Here is a 15422-nt window from a genome sequence, read left to right as displayed (position 1 = left end):
AAAGTCTGATATTCAAATGCGTGTCATTTTTAATATTTGTTAACCAGGAAAGTCTGACTTGGAACAAAAGCTATTTTTTAGCAGAGGCCCAGGGAGAAACAGTCCAGACAGACACATGTCTTTGTAAGATGGGAGGACACTAGAGGAAACAAAAACAGGGAGGGCATACAGACTCCACACAGAAGATAAGGCACCCCAGCCAAGAATCAAACCAGAGAACATGTAGCTGTCAGGCAACAATGCTACCACTGCACCAATGCACTACTGGCTTTGCAAGGACACAAAAATACAGAAACCACAGATTTTATAAGGAGCAGAACAAGTATGAGGGAAAAATCTGCAACATTTTTACAAATGGTGGTGGGTAGGTAATTCAGGCTCTTGCCACCCGTGCCCAAGGTACAGGGTTCAAGCCTTATTCTCTACCCACCACTATGTAGCACCTGGGGCATTTTATACACACACCCATACCCTACCTGGGATAGGTCCGTTGCAGCACTAAATCCTTCCACAGCTTAGTCTGTTGGACCATTAAATCCACAACCGTTGGAGCACTACAAGCCTGCGAGACGTTCTTCCCCCGACAAGACTCCCAAGCTGCCGATGTTGCAGTCTGAGTCTGATCCCTTTCCAATGACAGTCTATGCAGTTACAGCTGAATAGACTTCTGGGATCTCTGCACTTGAATGCTTCTCAATCCGGACTGCTGTTGAGACAGTCTGCGCATGCTCCAGACTGTCTCATCAGCAGTCCGGATATCGGAAATGCTGCTAGTGCGCATGGGCGAAGGTCCTCTACTTGTGATTGTTTTTTTTTTCTTTTCTTCTCTCTATTTTATTTTATTTTATTTTTTTTTTTTTTTACAGCTGGGGGGGGGCTGCAGTCCAATAGCACGGGTCGCCCCTGTCTAGTACTCAGTGCTGGTCCCTTCTTGCAACCTGCTCCCTCAGCTTTTTAAGTGAAAAGCAAAAAAAAAGTGTGCTTCCTTACTCTGGTGCTCCATGACAGGGCCCATTCCCCACCTCCACTTCCACACAGCTTTTCAAGTAAAGAAACAAAAAAAAGACATGTTCACTTTTAAACTGTAGCAAGCTGATTTACCATTTACTAAGCTGTGAAGCACTGAAAAGTGCATTTTCCTATTTCTGCACTAGCATTCAGAAATACTGGGAAAGAAAAAAAGAATGGAGGAACTGCACTTTCTGATTGCTCCCCCTAGGACATTGCACCCTTGCTGCTGTTCTGGTATTTAGATAGAGTGAAGTTGGCCTTTAAGTTTTGCAGCTGAAACTTTTACATGGCTTGGAGAAAATCCTGTTCTCTTAAAAACAGATGTACAGAGATGATGATGTTCTGGGATAGAAACTATGCAGTATCTCCACTTGTGCTGTGCCCTTAAAGATATTTTATAAACGTCTGTCCAGACTTCCTTTCCAGCACCAGAAAGGCCAGACAGATTTACCAGTCTCCTTTAGGTAGGTAGGATTTATGTAGTTCTGCAAAGCAGACCTGTTTCTCTCTCTCTGACATCTAACTGGTTTGAAAAATATTACGTCCAGTTAATTTTCCACTATGCTGCTATTACATAATGTGATGTCTGGCCTGGACTGTCAACAATAATGTGTAACATATCCCACTATCCTGGGTCAGTAACTAAGTACCTTCAAGCCTCACTTCTGACTCCAATGTGAGACTGTCACTTAAACAGGTGCAGTATTACACAATTTTCCCCTACGACCACAACAGCAACACAATCCTGTGACTGGACTATATTCTTCTGTCCACCCCAAATATAACTCCTCATTATACATTCCAGAGCAGTGTGTCCCAGTTTAAGAACTCTGATACACTCACACTTAAATAAATTAAATCTCACACATCCAAGCACTTTTGGGAAAGCCTGACACAGATTTCCAGCTCTGTCCCTTCCCCAAAATAATACGGTAATGCAGTCACCAATCAGAGTGTCTTCATGCCCTTTAAATTGGGTGTCCAGTTATGAAAATTAAATACTAAAACAAATAGTAGTAAATGACGTAAGCAGCCAGGCTTTTGGATTGGCCTTGGAAGTTAAGGCAAGTATAAGCACTCTCAGATCACTAGAAAACATGGATTGACCAGCTACAATGTAAGTTAATGAAAATATTTAATAATGAGCAAAATGATTAAAAATATAAATCAGTAATTTCCAATAAACAAACAGAACTCAATCACCAGGAAAATGAAATTAGTACTGAAGGTTTGAAATCCAACATTTAGAAAACCTCTAACTGATTAGTTATAATTTCCCTAACTAAAGAACACTGTCCTTGATCTAAACTAAATTATTAAAACAGAGCAAAGTCAGGCTTACAGTTCTTGATGCGTCCTTTTGGGTATCCACTGCACAGTACATCTGTGAACAAATCACAACTGTCTGTTAACTGCAACTGACTTCTGTAACTGACTTAAGCTGTCTTCAGCAGGCTCTTTTATAGACTAGCCTAACTATCACAACTGATCTAATTCTAATTTTCATTTCATATTTTAAAAATCAACCAACAGCTGTTTATTAAAGTTCCTTCCTGTCTTTCAGCTTCTGTCAGTAACACATAACAACGGTCAACATTCCAATGACATCATCTGCAGATCAGCTGATTCTGAGACAATTTGGCTTTCGAATTTTTCTTCAAAGACAAGGGCAGTTAGTAGTGGAAAAGGACACTCACTGTTCAAGTCTTTAAAATATTCTGTACAAACAGATCATAAATCAACATGTGCAAACCTATTTACAATAGCATAGCTAGTCATGCTGGCATGCAATACACAGGTCAGTCTGAAATTATGCACAAAAACTTCAGCCAAGCATGCTAGAACAGATGAGAGTGTCTAATTTCTTCACAAAAGGTTCATCTTTTGCATTTTTTCTATTTGATAAGGGTTCTAGATTGTTGGATAACTGTAGCAAAGGTGTACACGTCTACCTTAGCAGTTGAGTATAACACTAATTAGCTCACATGGTTTCTTATCAGAGTTATATTTTTTAGTGCAAATTCAGGAAAATGTGCAATAAGTACATACAACAGTGTTTCTAATAGAATAGATAGATATTAGTTGCTACAGTGGAGAAAAAAGGAGTTCACTGTGTATATAATATTCAAGATTCTTTAACTAAACCAAAGAATAGCATGGTTTGCAACAGTTTTATATTATGATGCTAGAACTACGTTTCTTACTGTTTCAGTGTCTCAGCACTCCTTTGTTGGACAGTCAGCGTATGATATCCTTAATGTAGGAAAGAAAGGTAGAAGGGTGTCCTTCATTGAAAGATCATGTTCAAAGGTGCAAAATGTAATGCTGCATCTGTATTCATTCATCCATCTGTAGACATTCATTGCTTTCCAGTGGCTTACTTTCACATAAAGTAAAATTTGTATGTGAAAATAAGACCTTAAAAAAGTGTTGTAGCTGTCTCCACGTTTATACCCATCTAGGCTTACATCTGTGAACGGCATAAAGTGTTAATGCTGTTCAGGTACAGAGCATTTCCTTTCTCAGTTTCAGCTTTGCTAAGAGGTATTAAACTGAAGGTAGTATAAAAAACAGAAAAAGAAAGCAGAACAGGCGCTAATACAAGAAGAAGAATTAATGAATAATGTAATTATTCATTAATTCATAGCTGAATATTAGGCTAACTACCCTGAAGGAATTTTAAGCAAAGCCAATAACTTGAAGTCAGAATCAAGCCATGTATCTTGTGTGGTCTATAAGGTGAAGACTTTAATCATTATGCTAAACCCACGCCAAACAATAATATTATCTATTTGGGGGGATTTGTGGTTTCTTTTATTGCTTGCTTGCTTGTTTGTTTGTTTTCGTGGGTGGGGCATAGCAATATTGGCTTACTTCCTTGTACTGCAGCCCCCATAATCAAGTCGTCATGTGGCTAGGCATGATTGTGGAACAGACCAGGTGCGTAGGAGTCATGTGCATCATGCATGGTAAACTACTTTTATTTTATTTATTTAAATTTATTTTGGCATTTTCGCTTGTAAGGATTATAAGACTTGTGAGTGGACGCTTTGCAGCAAATCGACTGCCTTCCAGCTTTCATAAGTCAGAACTCTGAGCATGACCTTAAAGGAAATGTATGTACCTACTACTCCTTACTATCAAAAGCCTTTTGTTAAGAATTAGAAATAATCTATAGAAAAGGAATTCCTCCTGAACAGTTTCCTCCATCGGCAAAAGGTGTATGCAGCAAAGTGGGCCAATGAAGTTCAGATTCAAGTGAAAAAACAGATGGAGCCAGGAGATCTTAAAAATGAATCAGTCAGATGGGACACACAGGGATTTCCTACATTCTTAGCTGAGGGGCAACTTAACATGCTTGGCAAGGCTGGGGGCAGTACGTTACCATGTTCAACATGCATCTTTCTGATCAAAACTGTTTATTGTGGGACATGCCAAAGGCCAAATAGAATGCTTTGGTGAGCCAGATTGTGGCCCTTGGGGCACCTGTTGGGTACCTACCAAGACCCTCTCTGCCTGAATTGGTGGTAGCTCAGGTGAATCTAAAAGATCCCACAGCACTTACCAAAAAGAGTAGTGGAAGGTCCCCAGTGCCCTGCTACCCTGTTCAGTATGCCTACCACATCATGTCCTCCCTGAAAAGAGGGGGGCTAACCTGGCCAGCAAAGTGTAAGCAAATAAATAAATAAAAAGACTTGTCTTATTTTCCATTTTCTACTCCTTAATGTCCATGGGAAGCAAGTTTCAGAACTGTATTTTCTTAAAGCAAAAATAAATAAATAAATTAAATAAAAAATAAAGCAACAACAGACAAGCATGATGATATGATTATGTGGGCTGCAGTACAAGGAAGTAAGCCAATATTGCTATGCCTCCCTCTCCTTAAAAAACAAACAAGCAATAAAATAAATGACAGATCCCCCCAAAAGAGTAAACAAAATTGTTTTGGGGTAGGTTTAGCATAATGGCACAATTTACAAGGCTATGCAGTGTAATTACTTCAGAAGCCACAAGATGATCTTGCTTACCAATACGCCATCACTTGAAATGCAGTAAGATTTAAGGCTGAAAGGTCAACTATCTGTAAATAAAACAAAACAAAGGGTGCCATTCATCACAGAAGTCAAGGCTTTTCTCCACACTGTTTCTTGTTTCAAGACTATATATTCTTTTTAGATATGAGCAAGTTCATAATATAAAAGCTTGTGGGATGATGACTTGGGAGGCTATACTGGATAGTAAGGAGTTTTTTTTCCTTGTAATCAAATTCCATCAGCCTCCATTTGTCTACAGTGTGACTTTGAGCATGTCACTTCACTGCAGGGTGCTCTAGAGAACTTCGGCTGGCCCCTCAGTGGTCTCTTGGAGTGCATGCCTAGTAAGAACTGATGAAACTATGACCTACTTTATATACCAGTCCACTGGATATGATCTTTATTCATAGTACATAAAGAAAGAATTCCGTTTATACTCAGTTGTGGAAATGTGATCCATTTCACCGCCTAAGTTCAATATCTAGTAACATATCCTTTGGATTATGCCTGGTGAGCCTACTTCAGCAACCTCTAAGTACAGGGTGACCAATCACAACAGGATACTTTATTTTGTATCATCCTGAAGGATATGAAAACAGTTTACAGGCTGTAACAGCCTTCCAGCCAGGATGCTGGCATATTAACTTTATTTGTATGCAAAAACACGCACTCTGATGGGACACAACAGTCAGTATGTCAGTGATAACTTAGGCATAGTACACAAAAAGTGTTTGTCAAAATGATCATTCATTCCAGTGAAGTACATAAAATAATCATTAGGATGTCAAGCCCAGTGTACAACCTGATGTGTACAAAATGGAGTGCTATAAAAATATGTGTTTTGGGGAGGAGATCTGAGAATTGATAATTACTGCATTCTATGCAGTCTGGCGAAACAGAACACCAGCAGGCGGTTTCAAATCCTCACACTGCATAGAAAACAGTAACAGAAACAGGAAAAAAACATACAAAAAGGAAAATCAATACTTTAAAAAGTTAAATGATGTTGAAAATCTTTGACATCACAATGACTAAACCCAAATTACAAAGCATTTAACCCTTGCTTAAAAATTTGGTGCAGTTTCAGAATCCTTAAAATATCCAGGGACATAGTTTCATTCTGTAGTTGAGAAGTAACAGGACAACTTATTTTTTCAGCTTTCTTTGATCATCTTTGTGACCCAGATGAAGTTTAGGGCTTACTATCCATTAAACAAAAATGATTGTGGCCACAACCTTGATTTTCTAGCTTCCATTTAATGATAAACTTCCTGCTGTGCTAAAACTGGATGCCTGCCATAAACCACTGCACAGACTGCCTTTATCTGGGCTTTTTGCTTTACTGTAGGCTACTAAGTGTAACTTATAATGCTTATGAAAATGTAAATAAAATACTGACAATAAATATACTTGTGCAAGTTAAGCTGAGATAAAATGGTTGAGATCTGTGACCTTTTGGCTCACATGGTTGTACCGTCTGGTATGTCACGTGATTGTATATATGCTCATCTTTCATTTTTCATTGCTTACTGAACTGACATAAGAAATACAAAAGCATCACCACAGAGAATATAAGTCTTATTTCATACAAAACATTTATGATTAAGGTTTGCAGGTATGTGACTTATTTTTTGAGTGCTGTAAAGTGGAGGGATAACCAACCTGACACAAACAGCATTAAGGATGAAGCAAATAGATAAGTTGGAGCTAAAGTATGGTGAAAAATAACTTGGGGGGGGGGGGACTGAGTGTAATGACGCCAAACCGAAGTCTGGACTGCAGGTTAGAGATTGCTTTCCGTACCAAGGACTGATAACAGAATATAGGTACAAGAGTAGGGGATAGGGGAGTGCTAAGTGAAAGGCCAGGTATGGTAGAGTTTTGAATTTAGTCTAGAACAGAAGCAGTTATTAAAAAAAGGAGTACTTTTCTGTTAAACCTCTACCACTTCGCGCTTAATGTATATAACACATGTAATGAATGGAACAGGGATCACAGCAGTACTTGATAAAACTGTAATGCCTTCTCATCCACAAGGACAGTTCCCTGTTATCATTTTCATTCCTCCAGCTGCAGAAAATAAAATCCCCCATGACTTACTTTCCTTATGTTATAGTGAGCATTGGTGTCCAACTGTTGTACACATAATCATAAAAAAGCCTTAATGAGTCTTAAACTGCAGCGCAGAGACTGCAGTGGTGTTATGAAGTAAATTGTTTCTTGTCAGTTGTAAGTAGTAGCCCTCTTTTCTTCCATAATGAAAACATCGCCCATCTTCCAGGATGTTAATGAGAAAAAAGCATCATGGTTAGACAAAAGCCTCATTTAAATATTTAAGCCACTGTACTTCTAGGCAGAAAGAAGAGGCTGTACTGACCTACATGAACTAGAGTCTGTTAAATGTAACTGAAAGTCATTTCAGGCTGACAGCTGACATTGATGTGTGCTCAACTTAGGTTTATACCACACAGCATTTACTGTCGTCTCCAAAACACGGCATCTCAATGGATCTTCCTTTTCCCAATTTGCCCATAAGCAAACCAAGACACTTCAGTAAACTTTGTTTTATTTGTAGGGAAAACTGTTGATTTATTAAAGGGAACCATCCAAATGCTTACTGCAAGTCAAGAACCCAAGCAATTTCCCATCAAGTATTTGTGTTCTGCAAGAGGACCAAGTGTTCATTTACTTCTTTAAAAAAAATATATTCGGCTCTTTATTTTGATATGCTTCATATACTGTTATCCCCATTTTTACCTAATATTACCAAAATGTTTTTCAAACTGATCCATCTTACTTTTAAGGTACGGCATCCAAATTCTTTTAATATCATCTTTCTCATTGCTGTAGGAAAGAAGGCAGTCAAACAACTGATGAAATACCGGCAAAACACAGCAGCGTGAAGTGGTAGGGGTTTAACGGAAAAGTACCAAAAAAAGATAATCAGTCTGGCAAATAAAATATTTCATCATAACTATAAGAATCAATCAAAGAAATTAGAAATAATTGGGGACTGGAAAGACAATTTACTAAGGAAAAATAAAAAGACGTCTATATGGCTCCTAAGTATACAGCAACAATGTGAAGAAGGTTTAGGACTTTTGTTTTGCTTGGTAGTGTTTGCATAGATATTTTAATAGCCCAAGCATACAAAATAATTTTTCATCTGGTATACAGAAAATGCTGGATATGTAATGGGAAAGAGAGAGGTAATTGGGAACATATTCTAGGAATATAATGACTTATCAGATTTTAAAATTCCCTACAGTGTGATGTTCTCAGAAATATTGGGGAAACAAATCTAGGAATATAATGATTTATCAGATTTTAAAATTCCCTACAGTATGATGTTCTCAGAAATATTGGGGAAACAAATCTTTGTAACTAAGGAAATGATTCTTTTGAGCTGGGACATAGGCTCTGAATAGCTTAAACATAGTAAATGTCTTACTAAATTTAATGCTATTGGCTGCCAAAAAAGGCAGTTACCTATCTACACAACATTATACATGAGTATGGGTAATGCTTGGCTTGTCCAAATGCAGTCATGTGTTATTGCCGAAACATGCTGATACCTAGCTACAAGCAATCTTGGTCTCATGTATTACACATGCCATCTAGAAGGCAGTCTGAATAAACATCTCATGGAAGCTAGTCAAACATAGTTACCATCCTTAGTCTCTGTGTTGTTAATGTGGGATTTTGACAAACATTTAGATATGTGACGTCAGAAGTCAAGACATGCTTGAAGAAGTAAATAAATGTTTTTGTTCTCACAACTGTACTTATGTTTGGAAGTAATGAAATATAACTCTAAGAGGAAACAAATGCTCAAACTGCAGCCACATGGAATTCTGTTGTTGCAAGGCATTTTGGAAGAAAACTGAAAGTCTTGCACACAGACATTAAAACTAATTCTTCATGGAATAGCTGAGATGAATGAAAATGTGCATTCTACCTAATTTCTGCATGTTGCTGTGGAAGCATTGAAGACTGTAGATATTTATTGTACTGTGCTAAAGAAATTAGCCAAAGCCTGAGCTTGTTGAGTTGTATGATTCAGTAACAAAAATAAACTTGCTGGCTAACATGCTCTTATAGATCTAGAAATATGTTAAATTCCTCTGTCGCAGCCTGTATATTAATTCTCTTGCATCTTGTTCTTTTTTTCTGCATTCATTCCAGATCAGTGTTTTATTGGCTATTTTCTTTGTGTTTTTGAGAGAATCATGAGTAGCTCATACCAAAAGAGACATTTCAACAAGCTCTATGTATTTTGTTGTCATTTCTTATGGTTTAGGTATCTATCAAAGGATGATGTAGCAAAGTCATCCATCAAGAAAGCACATATGGAAGGGGGAAGTGTTCGAGTCATCAGAAAGGAGTCGAAGTTCACAAGTCAACAAACAGAGACTAGTGGTTCAGCAGAAGATTGTTCCAGAATGTAAGTTTTCTTTTTGTATTTGTATAAGAATGAGTTTAGAAAACCAGAATTAAGGATGTGGTGTAGTATGAAGATATAATGATCATGTATTGTGTTAACACGGTCATTATATATCGAGTAGCTACATTAGCATTTTGATCACACAAGTATCAGCCAAAATAACCTGGATTACAGCATAATCTTAGTAGAAGTAGTTATATGGCGTTGGGATAGTGTCTTTACTTTCTTGTCACATTTTTGAAGTAAGATGTTAAATAGGCTGAAAGTCACATAGAGAGTAGGTTGGAACTGGGGTGCACAAAGAAATCTTTTATTGGATTTTCTACAAGCTTATAAGATCATTTTGATGAGCATTAAATCAAATCAAGAAATCCAGAAGTGAATACTGTCCTTCTTAAAGCTGTTGTTAGAAGTAATTTTAAGTTTGTCAGGTCAGTTTGATATCCTTAAAAATGAGGTTCGATTAGTAAGCTTGGTAGAACACAGAGAAAGGCTGATTAAGAAAATTCCAATATGCTAGGAATGAGTTACAAAGAATGAATATGGTAGGGTGATGCTTTGTAGAGACAAAATGGCTGTTGGGTGCTAACTCCACTAATTAGACAAACTTGATAAACAGTTTTGTCTTCTTTTGTTAGCTATATTTACATATTCATCTGTGTAGGTTAAATTACTTTAGAGAATAGGCAAACTGTACGTCAGCATCCTGATTGGTGAATGAACGTTCTCTAACAGGTAATGTACAGGTAATGGCCGCTGAAAAATTAGTCTGCCACTTCACAGCAGCATATCAAGCTTCTGTGGAGCTCGGACTGAAAAAAACCTAATAGCTGCTATTATTATAGCTGCTATTATTTTACACTCACTAAGCAACACTTTTGCTGTTTAGTGAGTGTAAAATAATAAAGAAAAAAATTTTCAAAAAAAAATGTGAAGTGTTTGCCTGTGTGGGTGTGTGTGTGTGTATCGATCAAGCCTTTTATCTTACACTCGGTAAGCAGCACTTTTTTTCTGTTTAGCGAGTGTAAAATAAATGAAACCGAAAGTGTGCGTGTGTTTTTATGTTTGTTTCTGTCTGCATGTGTGAGTCAATGCATGCACGAAAGCAGAACAGACTGCGCATGTGTGTGCATGTGTTTATGTGAAGAGTGAGAGCTATCCCCTGGCAGCAACAGCATCAATTAAGAGGTTAGTGCACCTTTTGACAATACCCCTCAGCACCAGAAATCTGACAGAGCTACAAATAATGAGGGACAAATGACTAAAAACAAGGGCAGATTTTAAATATTGCTTTTATAAATTTAGAAAGTTGCTAGAAAAAAAAAAGTTTCCATTAGCATGTATTATCTGAAGGATCTGGAGTCTGAAACTCAAGATGTCAGTCACTATTTAATGACTTCAGTCCCCAGTGATTTGCCAGAAAACTACACATTTTATAAGGATGGGACCAAGCATACAAGACAAAAATCTAGATATTCTGTAAAAATCTGGACAATTGAAAGGTATGCTTTGTTGACTTTTGACTCTTAGTTCAAAATATCTGGATAAACCTAAAATAAACAGGGGATAAAGGCTCATAATAGGAACATATTTTGCTTGATTATTAGGATTTGTGTTAGCATACATTTTCTCTAACAGAGATGTGCGGGAAAGACTGAGTGAGAGCGACAGTAAAGACGTTTGCATACGTCTGGACCTTTTAGCTGAAGAAATCTAGATAAAGCCTAAAATAAAAAGGGAACAAAGGCTCAAAAATAGGAACAGATTTTAATTGCAGCTCTTATAAAATTACAAACTTGCTTAATTAAAAGTATTTGTGTTAGTATGAACTTTCTGAATAAAATAATAGTCTGAAACTCAAATATATGGCATTGTTTTGTAACTTCACTCTCCAATGAATGTCAACAAACCAAATATGTTAGGAGTAAGGTAACAAAAAATAAAGTAAATGCCTGGTTATTTTTAAGTGCTATATTTTGGATGTAAATTACTTCCTCCAACACCATTACATATAGTACAGCAAGTTTGAAATATTACACAGAGGAATTATTTTACATCAAAAATATATAAAAAAAAATATAGTACTTAAAAATAAATAAGTAAAGCACGACACTTTTACAGAGAGGTGTCGGGCCTCATAACACCCCCAGGTGGGCATTAATTACACATTAATACATATCTTGTAGGGCATAGTTGCTTGCTTAGAATACTGGAAAATATGAGTCAAACTTCTTATTATATAAAGCCATGAGCAGCACAAATCGTGCACAAATGCTGTAAATTCATCAAGTTGTTGTTGTTGTTGTGTCTTTCGGCTTTTCCCGGTTAGGGGTCGCCACAGCGGAACTCCGGTCCGCTAATGATTGGTAGTTGATTTTTACGTGCCGAGTTACCAGCCCTGACGCACAACCTTCAATGAAGGTACGCCCATTCACGCATGTCTCCACGCATTCTAGCTGAGAATCGAACCGGACAGCATCTTACTGTGAGGCGACAATGCTACCGCAGCACCACCACCGCGAATAATTTTTTTTTTTTAAATTCATCAAGTAAAAATCTCAAAGGTGAATGAAAATGTGGACTGAAGGGAAGTGATATGGTTAGAGGGCAATTATTTTTCCGAGTTCACGGTAACTCTGTGGAACAACTATTGCTTATTATAATGCAGGGATATTCTGGAAAAAAAAAACGCTACTGTTTGTCTGTTTGTATTATGTAAAATTTTAATCTTTGAGGAAAGTTATTAAAGCTGACATAACCATTGGACATTTTATAGTGTTTAAATTTGATGATTGTGATTGTACTGGGATTGTCAGACAGATGAAAAAAGTAGACAGGAGTATAAGGAGATGAGATGTATCGCAAAGAGAGAGGTGGCTAAGGGTAAGGCATATGAAGAGTTGTATGAAAGGTTGGATACTAAGGAGGGAGAAAAGGACCTATACTGATTAGCTAGACAGAGGGACCGAGCAAGGAAATATGTGCAGCAGGTAAAGGTGATAAAGGATAATGAGGAAAACATACTCACAATCGAGGAGAGTGTGTTGAGGAGATGGAAAGAGTACTTTGAGGGGTTGATGAATGAAGAGAATGAGAGGGTGAGAAGGTTGGATGATGTAGGGATAGTGAATCATGAAGTACAATGGATTAGCAAGGAGGAAGTAAGAATAGCTATGAAGAGAATGAAAAATGGAAAGGCTGTTGGCCCAGATGACATACCTGTGGAAGCATGGAGGTGTTTAGGTGAAATGGCAGTGGAGTTTTTAACCAGATTGTTTAATGAAATCTTAGAAAGTGAGAGGATGCCTGAGGAATGGAGAAAAAATGTTTTGGTACCAATTTTTAAGAATAAGGGTGATGTGCAGAGCTGTAGTAACTACAGAGGGATTAAATTAATCAGTCACAGCATGAAGTTATGGGAAAGAGTAGTGGAAGCTAGGTTAAGAAGGGACGTGATGATTAGTGATCAGCAGTATGGTTTCATGCCGGGAAAGAGCACTACAGGTGCAATGTTTGCTCTGAGAGTGTTGATGGAGAAGTACATTGATTGTCAGAAGGAGCTGCATTGTGTTTTTGTAGACTTAGAGAAAGCATATGACAGGGTGCCTAGAGAGGAGTTGTGGTATTGTATGAGGAAGTCAGGAGTGTCAGAGAAGTATGTAAGAGTGGTATAGGATATGTACGAGGGTAGTGTGACAGCGGTGAGGTCTGCGGTGGGAGAGACAGATGTGTTTAAGGTGGAGGTGGGGTTACATCAAGGGTCAGCTCTGAGCCCTTTCTTATTTGCAATGGTGATGGACAGATTGACAGAGGAGATCAGACAGGAGTCCCCGTGGACTATGATGTTTGCAGATGACATTGTGATCTGTAGTGAGAGTAGGGAACAGGTGGAAGAGACCCTGGAGAGATGGAGATATGCTCTAGAGAGAAGAGAAATGAAGGTCAGTAGGACTAAGACAGAATATATGTGTGTGAATGAGAGGGAGGATAGAGAAATGGTTAGGATGCAAGGAGTAGAGGTGGCAAAGGTGAATGAGTTTAAATACTTGGGGTCAGTAGTTCAGAGTAACGGTGAGTGTGGAAGAGAGGTGAAGAAGAGAGTACAGGCAGGATAGAGTGGGTGGAGAAGAGTGTCAGGAGTGATTTGTGACAGACGAGTACCTGTAAAAGTGAAAGGGAAGGGTCTACAAGAGGGTAGTGAAACCAGCTATGTTATATGCTATATCCTAAAATCTCCTCCCTCCATTCCTTTGTTGGCTTAGCTCTTTATATTTTCTACTATATTAATGTAATGTTCTGTATGATGGTGGTTGTTTTCTTTAAGGACCTGCATACAAAATCATACTCTTTCTTCACTTATTCAACTCTTTCCTTCCTGATTCATCATCTTCCCTTTCCACTTTGATTTACAATTTTCTGCTTGTATTATGTATATGAGCCTTAACTGTGTACCTCCAAAATATCCCTTCAAATCAGCTAATCCTAAGCTACCATGTCCTATGGAGGAATCAACTTATCCCACTTAATTCTTGTCCTCTTCCTCTCCCAAATTCCTTCAAATCTTTATTAATTACCACTTGCAACTAAATCACTTGTGGATAAAATTATGCCCAACCTGTAAATAAAATGTATTAAAGTTACTAAAAAAAGTTTCACTTAGTATCCATAAATTAGGAACTTCCAGTTTCCCACTTTTTATATTGAGTTCTGTTTTGTCTCTTCCCATATATCCTTAGCAGCCATAAATGAATCATTTTAAGCTATACATTCAAGTAATTTATCTTATGTCCCTACAAATATGGGTATTGGTGAACCAATTTGTGTGTAGGTATGTAGTTTTGGTACATTATTTTATATCCAAGAAAGGCCTGAAACCGTCTAAAATTGCTACACAACACTGAAATGTCCTTTTGTGGATTTCTCAAAAACAAAATAATATAATCTACAAATAAGGCTAATTTTTTTTGAGTACCACACCAGTTGTAAAACAATGAGTAAAAAGGTCACACAGAAAAACCAGTTGGTTAAAAAACACAAAAAGAAAAATGTAGCAAAGCTAGACTTTCCACTGTGTGATTCCTTAAACCTCTTGTATTAGAGGCGGACATGGGATATATGCAAATTACCCTTTAAGGACATCAGGTGTTTCAGCCAAATGGCAATTATGAATGTCCATGACTTTTTCTTTTCAGTCTATTTATGGACAGATTCAGGCCAATAAAGTCAAACCCCACTATCTGTGGACATGCATGTTTCTGCCTTCTTTACCAAGCAGACTACGTCTTCTTCCTCTAAATTGGCATAAGCAAGTCTTCCATAAATATTGTCGTTTGTGCCTTTTCTTGGTTTTCCTGTTCACCTGCTTTATACAAATTTTCAAAAAAAAAGTCAAAAACATCTGTAATACTACTGTGAGAACTTTTGTGTTTTTTTTTAAAAAAGGCACATTTGTCATAATGGTTATGGTCTTCGCCAACCATGCACAAGGTTTGACCTTTGGCCAATGCCTGTATGGAGTTTGCATGTTCTCCCTGTGTCTCTGTGGAGGTTTCTCCCACCTTCCAAATACATGCTGACTGAGTGTTTCCATCTCATATTTATCCAAGAATGCCACAAGGAGAATAACAGCAGCCATAAACAGTATTATATTCATAAAACAGCAAAATGTATTTTAAGAACTAAGCCAACAAGATAATGGAGAAGCTTATTTTGATAGGGATGACTGCAATTAGGGATATGGAGAACAGGAAAAAAGAGACTGAAATTTACTGGAAAAAACTGGCAAAGGAACCAAGCTATTAGGAGTAAATAACTAGAGAGGTAAAGGTAATAGAATGGGAAGAGGCCAAGAAGACATTTGGGTTGCAGGCTAGAGGCTGCCTTCCCTATCAGAGACTGATATCAGAGTATAAGCAAAGAGAAAGGGATAGGGG

General features: G+C 37.6%; 1 protein-coding gene across 1 annotated transcript in view; it reads left to right on the top strand.

Annotated features, from left to right (window-relative positions):
• Window positions 1-15422, top strand: part of ZRANB3 (zinc finger RANBP2-type containing 3) — a 2104294-nt gene that overhangs the window by 2015179 nt on the left and 73693 nt on the right. The window contains exon 18 of the mRNA XM_044074946.1: window positions 9346-9489. Within this exon, the coding sequence (XP_043930881.1) occupies window positions 9346-9489 (144 nt within the window). The remainder of the gene's footprint in view (window positions 1-9345; window positions 9490-15422) is intronic.

The sequence above is a fragment of the Protopterus annectens genome, chromosome 6.part0 (assembly GCF_019279795.1).
Source record: "Protopterus annectens isolate FY-2018-M chromosome 6.part0, PAN1.0, whole genome shotgun sequence".
Lineage (NCBI taxonomy): Eukaryota > Metazoa > Chordata > Ceratodontiformes > Protopteridae > Protopterus > Protopterus annectens.
This window is presented reverse-complemented; position numbering and strand designations above follow the sequence as displayed.